Source organism: Geospiza fortis, unplaced genomic scaffold, assembly GCF_000277835.1.
Source record: "Geospiza fortis unplaced genomic scaffold, GeoFor_1.0 scaffold425, whole genome shotgun sequence".
NCBI classification, from domain to species: Eukaryota; Metazoa; Chordata; class Aves; order Passeriformes; family Thraupidae; genus Geospiza; species Geospiza fortis.
This window is the reverse complement of record NW_005054387.1, coordinates 2,627,065-2,633,207: the sequence shown is the minus strand read 5'-3', so window position 1 is coordinate 2,633,207 and position 6,143 is coordinate 2,627,065. Positions and strand designations below refer to the sequence as shown.

General features: G+C 57.8%; 2 protein-coding genes and 2 non-coding genes across 4 annotated transcripts in view; 1 reads left to right on the top strand and 3 right to left on the bottom strand.

Moving 5' to 3' along the window:
* The first annotated feature begins 6 nt into the window (after positions 1-6).
* On the top strand, positions 7-1,848 carry TLCD1 (TLC domain containing 1). Its single transcript, XM_005425435.2, has 4 exons — positions 7-48; positions 190-272; positions 601-683; positions 1,086-1,848. Exons 3-4 carry the CDS (start codon positions 681-683, stop codon positions 1,479-1,481), a joined length of 399 nt encoding a protein of 132 aa, XP_005425492.2. The 5' UTR covers positions 7-48; positions 190-272; positions 601-680; the 3' UTR covers positions 1,482-1,848.
* Positions 1,849-4,554: 2,706 nt separating this feature from the next.
* RPL23A (ribosomal protein L23a) overlaps positions 4,555-6,143 on the bottom strand; it is a 1,989-nt gene continuing 400 nt past the window's right edge. Inside the window, exons 2-5 of the mRNA XM_005425434.1 lie at positions 5,869-6,049; positions 5,458-5,634; positions 5,015-5,084; positions 4,555-4,616 (exon numbers count right to left, since the gene is read on the bottom strand). Coding sequence (XP_005425491.1) covers positions 4,602-4,616; positions 5,015-5,084; positions 5,458-5,634; positions 5,869-6,049 — 443 coding nt within the window. The 3' untranslated portion in view covers positions 4,555-4,601. The remainder of the gene's footprint in view (positions 4,617-5,014; positions 5,085-5,457; positions 5,635-5,868; positions 6,050-6,143) is intronic.
* On the bottom strand, positions 5,159-5,224 carry LOC115948386. The gene has a single exon (XR_004082207.1). It is a non-coding gene; the product is annotated as a small nucleolar RNA SNORD42 (small nucleolar RNA).
* LOC115948391 lies at positions 5,706-5,776 on the bottom strand. Its single transcript, XR_004082212.1, has one exon. It is a non-coding gene; the product is annotated as a small nucleolar RNA Z17 (small nucleolar RNA).

Sequence of the window (6,143 nt, the reverse complement as noted above, 5' to 3'; positions counted from 1 at the left end):
CGTCTCTTTCGCACACTCCGTGCTGGCCGGGCTATGGGCCCTCTTTAGGTAGGGCGGCGCGCGGAGCGGCGGGCACGGTGCACACGCTGCGAGCTGGGCACTCGAGGGGAGTGGGCAGGGAGTAGGGGGTCTCTGTGTTCCCCGTCCTGGAGCCTAGGCTGACCCCCTTCCTGCTCTCCTCACTCCCAGCCTCTGGCACTCTCCGGAGCTGCTCTCCGACATCCAGGACGGCTACAGCGTCTCAGGGCACCTGCTGGTCTGCTTTTCCTCAGGTAAGGAGCCAGGCAGCGCAGTGGCCGCAGCCACCCCGCCGGACTTTGCCCACTCCCTGCTCAGTTTCGCCCAGTATGCTGGCTCGGGACGAGCCACTGGCTCAAGGGCTGGGCAGCTCCATGCCTCCTGCCTTAATCACGGCGTGGAGCCCACAGGCTGCCAACCCCCAGGGAATGGCCGTCTCTCCATACCCAGACGGGGTGGAGATGTTTCTGACACCTGAAGAACAGTCACACCACCCTCCTCCTCCTCCTCGCTGCTCCTCCTTTCCACAGTGGGTCACAGTGAACAAGCCCGACCTTCTGAACGCTCTCCTTCATCCCACAGGCTACTTCATCCACGACACCCTTGACATCATCTTCAACCATCAGTCCCGCTCATCTTGGGAGTACCTGGTGCACCATGCCATGGTGAGTATGGCCAGCACAGGGGGCTACCACACACCCCAGGGCTCAGCCCACCCAGGTTTCATGGGCAAGCTGGAGCCCTTGTGTCTGCCTCACCCTGGCTGCCAGGTAGGCTCTGCACCAACAAGGCGAGGGCAGGACGCCTGCCAGCTTCGGCTCCGAGCGCCTGGAGCCAGACAGACTGGGAGCTGGGAGGGGGAAGAGCTGGAGGCTCAACCCAGCACAGGGAGGTGTAACTGCTCCTGGGGGATCTGGCTTTCCAGACTGGTTTTCTCTAAGCTCAGGCGCCTGCTGGGATCTCTGGGTGGGGGGAACTGTGTGCTCTCACTGAGGGCAGGGAAGGACTCGCTTTCCCCAGGGCAAGGCGAGCTGACCCTGTTCTCTGTCTGTGTGTGTGTGTCCCAGGCCATCTCTGCCTTCATCTCGCTCATCATCACAGGCCGCTTCCTGGTGGCAGCGGTGCTGCTGCTGCTGGTGGAGGTGAGCAACATCTTCCTGACAGTGCGCATGCTGCTGAAGATGAGCAACGTGCCTTCCCCGGCGCTCTACGAGGCCAACAAATACATCAACCTGGTGGTGTACTTCGCCTTCCGCCTGGCGCCCCAGGCTTACCTCACCTGCTACTTCCTCCGCCACGTGGAGCTGCAGGGCCAGGGTGCCTTCCTCACTGCCAACCTCCTGCTGCTCGATGCCATGATCCTCATGTACTTCTCCCGCCTCCTCCGCTCCGATTTTTTCCCCTCCCTGCGCAAGGGCTCTGCAGGGAGAGATGTAGACGGTGAGAAGTTTCTGATAGACTGAGACGTGCGCGCCGAGGGGGACCCGGGCTCCGGCTCCTGGAAGTTTTGGGCTCTCCAAAGCTGCTCTGATGTGCCTTAGGGCTTTCTCCCTGGCCCCAGGCCCTGCCTTCACCCGCTCTGCTGCCTAAAAGCGCTTCCCTGCTGGACCAGCCCGACAGCTTCGCCGAGCTGCGGGGATGCTGCTGAAGCCAGAGGCACGGCCGATGGAGAAGCAGCCCAAGCCAGCTTCCCTGCAGGCAGCTGGAGGGCCAGGGGTGGCTGTGCTTTGCAGCTGATGCCTGGAAGGGTTGTGAGGGAGGGGAGGAGTCCCTCCCGTGGTGATGTTGGGTGTAATGTGCATTAAAATCGGTCTATTTACTGCTGCCGCAGCACACCTGGGCTGGCTCTTCTGTGGGGCAGAGCAGGTCGGGGACTCCCCTGGGCCAGGGCTGTGGGAAAGGACGTGCCCTGTTCCCAGAGAAGGGCTGGCAGTTCTCAGGGAGGGAGAGGGCACATTGCTGCTGCTGGCTTTGTTCTAGGGACATTTCAGTCTGCTGGGTCCTGCCAACCCGGCTGAGCCTTGAGCACAATTCTGTCTCTTGTGTGGATGGGTTCCCCTCTTCTTCCTCATTCCTCTGCTCTTCCAGAGGCCCAGGGCTGTGCAGGGGACAGTTGAAGGGAACCAGGAGAGGTACTGAGCCTTGTGGCAGTGCCTGACCTGCCTGTCTCCAGCCTGGTGGTGAGGAGCCTGGCTGGGCTGTGTGACTCACCCGGCAGCCACGTGAAGTGGAGCTGGCATGGAAAAGCCATGTGAGGCCAAGGGCTCTTCCTGGAAGATTATTGCATGCTTGCATCCCCCTGGAGCAGTCTTCACTGGCGCAGTGCAGCTGCAGCCCTGTGAGCGTGCTGGGCTCTCTCCTGCAGCCACAGGACCAGGATGGTTCCAGCAGCTCTCCCAGAGCAGTGGGAGCAGAAGGGGGGGTTCAGCTCCCTGGGAGAGTGGGGCCAGAACTGGCCCAGCCGGTCCTGTGGAGCAGCAGAGAGGCAAATCCTGCTGATGGTAACAGCTCCAGGGTCAGAGTTGGCAGTGGGGCTCAGAGGCACTCCTGCCCAGCCCCTGCTCTGCGCACAATGTGTCCCACCCACCCCAGCACCTGCCCGGCTCAGGCAGAGACAGAACTGTCGTTGAAATGAGCCAGTGGTTAAGGGGAGGCAGTGGGGGATCACCTTTCCACCAGAGAGCTGGGAAACACCCCACAGGATGTGGATGGATCCTGGTGGGACTCCCTGGTGTGCACTGACACAGTGCCAGGAACAGCCTGGCAGCTGGAACTGAGATGTGATAGCTGGGACAGTGCGGGCAGGGATCGATGCCAGCTCCAAACCTGCTCCTTGTCCCTCCTGGCTCAAAGCAGAGCTCAGCAGCCCTGGCAGGGCCCAGCCTTGCTCTCAGCAGCACATCCCTACAGCTATGTGTGCATCTTCCAGCTGCAGCTTAAGCCTCCTGGCCTCTGCAGTTTAAATGCATCTGCAATCACAACTAAGCTTAAACGTTAATTTTCCCCTATTGCTGCACATTCCCCCTTGTCTCTCCACTTGAAGCAGACACAGCTCGGTCCCAGCAGGTCACAGGCTCAGACCAGCTCACACTTCCCCTGTCCTTAAACCAGTGACAAAGCTTCCCAAAGGAGGCAGCTCCCTGCTGTTCCCCTCCTGGCTTCCAGCAGGAGCCTCCCCCAGCAGTGCAGCTGTGGATCAGGCAGGCTGGCAGCCAGGAGCAAGAGGCAACTGAAGTACCAGGGCAGCACCCCTGGGCTGAGCTGAGCTAAGGCCAGGGCTGACTGCAAGTCATGCTGATGTGCAACCCCTCCCAGCCTCTGGCTGCAGCACATCCAGGCTCTCCAGAGCCAATCCTTACCCAGCACTGACAGCAGCTTTGCTACAAGAGGGGCAACTTCTCCCATATCTTTCTTGCATGTGACTATGTGTAAAAAGATGGCCTGGGGGACAGGGGACCCTGCTGCCATGCATCCACAGGGAAGAGCAGGGTTGGTGGTGCCAGGGAAGCACACAGGGAAGCAGCACTCCTCCCTCCAGGCAGTTTTTAACCCCTTACAGCAGGCAGGGAGCACGTCCTGCCCACCTCTCCTGAGCCCAAGTGAGGGGGGTCAAGCCAGTGCCACAGAACGAAGCACAAAGCTCCACCTAAATCCTGAGAGCAGCTCCTGCTTTCCATCCCCCGCTGTCCTGGGAATCTGCCACCCTCCACAAGAAGCCTGAAGGAACTCGGTGTCCCACCATTCAAGAGCCCAATTACCCCAATCAATATTTGGTCAGGGCTTTCATCATCTTTCTCAGTCAAGTCTAAGTATGTACTTAAGCTCAAGTACCCTGCAGACTTTTCCATAACTCCCCCACTCCCTGCTCACCCAGTGCTCCACATTCTCCTGACTCCAAACACTCTAAAATCTGGTTTCATCTAGAGACTTACAGCCAAACGTTGCAAAGGCAGCAACAGCAGCATTTGAAAACAACCCTGAGGATAGTGAACCCTGTGTGGAACAGGGAAACTCACACGCTGCAAGCACATGGAGCAGAGACTGTGCCAGAAAAACCCACAAAGCCTGCACTGCTGGATTAGCAGGAGGGTTCCGAGTGAACCTGCAGCATAAGCAGAGAGCTGATAGGCTGGGGAAATGGTGTAACAGGTCACCTGTGTCACATCAGAGCCACTGACAGGTTTTTGTTGTGGCCACCCGTGCTCTGCTCCACAAGGAAGCGACACAGGACACCCAAAACACTGATCATGAACACATCCCAATTACCCGGTGCAAGAAAAGGCAAGACACAAGAGGTCTGGGGGTAAATGTAGAGATATTGGAGATTTAGGTGTCACCTCATGTTGACAGGATCCCAGACACCTCTGAGTAGGGCAGCAGTGCCCCTGCACAACCCCCTGGTGGAGCAGTCAGCTCTGCCCACCCACTGCCAGAAAGGGAAGGAGGAGCCCCTTTAAAGAAGTGAAGGCCCAGCAGTTTGCTGGGTGCTCTCTCTCTCACAGGGGCTGTGCTGTCACAGAACACAAGAGCCCTCAGTGGTGTCACCATGTTTATTAGTCTGTACAGTCCTCGGCAGATGCAGTTTAGATGATTCCAATCTGGAAAGAAGCAAAGGATGTTAAAACAGATGTTATGGTGGCAGAAAGGCAGAGCCTCCACCACAGCCATCACTGCATCTCCCCAGGATTCCTGTCCTCCAAGGCTTCCTCCTCCCAGACCTGCCCAAGAGCTTCACACATCCTCTTTGTACACTTATCCCACAGTGATCCTTGTGCTGTACATTCCCCTACTCCACTCTGGACCACCTCTGCCTCCTGCCTACCTCAATCACCTTGAGGACTGAACTGACTGAGAACGTGGCTCCTCAGAACTCAGATCCTCTCTGGCTACAGGGCCACACAAGTGCCACCACACAAGTACCTCATGGAGAGCAATCAGTGGAGGAGACACGAGACCAGGTGCAAAAAAAAGCTTCCAAGTTTCAAAGACATCTCACCTTGTTGGCCACATCCAGTGCATCATAATCAGGAGCCAGTCGGACATAAGCCTTCTTCTCTCCATCAGGCCTAGAGAGGAACACAAGGCATCAGGACAGAGACAACTCCTCCCCCCTGCTCCACATTCCTGCAACCCCCATGTTGTGCATCAGTGGTTCCTTTGGAAACATCACATCACTCAGTGAAATCGAAGTTTACATCATTTGCACAGGACTCCCTGGGTGTCAGTGGTGTTCCTTGAAGAGGCAAAGAGCTCCCTGAGGAAACCAACCCTCTGCTCTGCCAACATTTCCCACTTCCACCAAGATGTGCTCAGTCCAAAGCTGCACTTAGCTGTGGAGCTTTGTCCCACATCTGCTGAATCTCACACGTGTATTCCCATTTTCTGCTAAAAGGAAGCACCTCACACCCAGCAGGGACCTGTTCTCCTCCCCCTTCTCACCTGATTAACGTGTTGACCTTGGCCACATCGATATCATACAGCTTCTTGACAGCCTGTTTGATCTGGTGCTTGTTTGCCTTGACATCCACGATGAACACCAGAGTGTTGTTATCTTCAATCTTCTTCATCGCTGATTCTGTGGTCAGAGGGAACTTGATAATGGCATAATGGTCCAGCCTGCAAGAGAGATCCTATCATTAACAGAGGGCTGGGCAGGTGCTTCTCTGAATTTCAGGGGCTTTCTTTGGGGTGCATCAGTCACCTAAGGTTATAATCACAAACTCTCAGGCTTTGGTCGCATAAAATCATCACCTGCATCCCAAACCACCAGCTCCCCACACCAGCCCATTCACGGGGCTGCTCCCACCCCCAAACCTCCCCAGCAGGGCAGAGCCCCCCCAGCACACGCACTTGTTTCTCCGGGGGGCGCTCTTCGGGGGGTATTTGGGCTGCCTCCGGAGCCGCAGCGTCTTGGGCCTGCGGAATGTGGGCGACGTGCGGATCTTCTTCTTCTTGTGGCTGTGGACCCCCTTCAGGACGGCCTTCTTGGCCTTCAGCGCCTTTGCCTTAGCCTCTGTCTTCGGAGGCACAGCTGTGAGGAGAGCTCAGTCAGCGCCACACGGATCTGCAGGCCCGGGGTGCGCTCCCCGGCCGGGCATGGCTTCCCCCCGCCCGCGCGCCGCGGC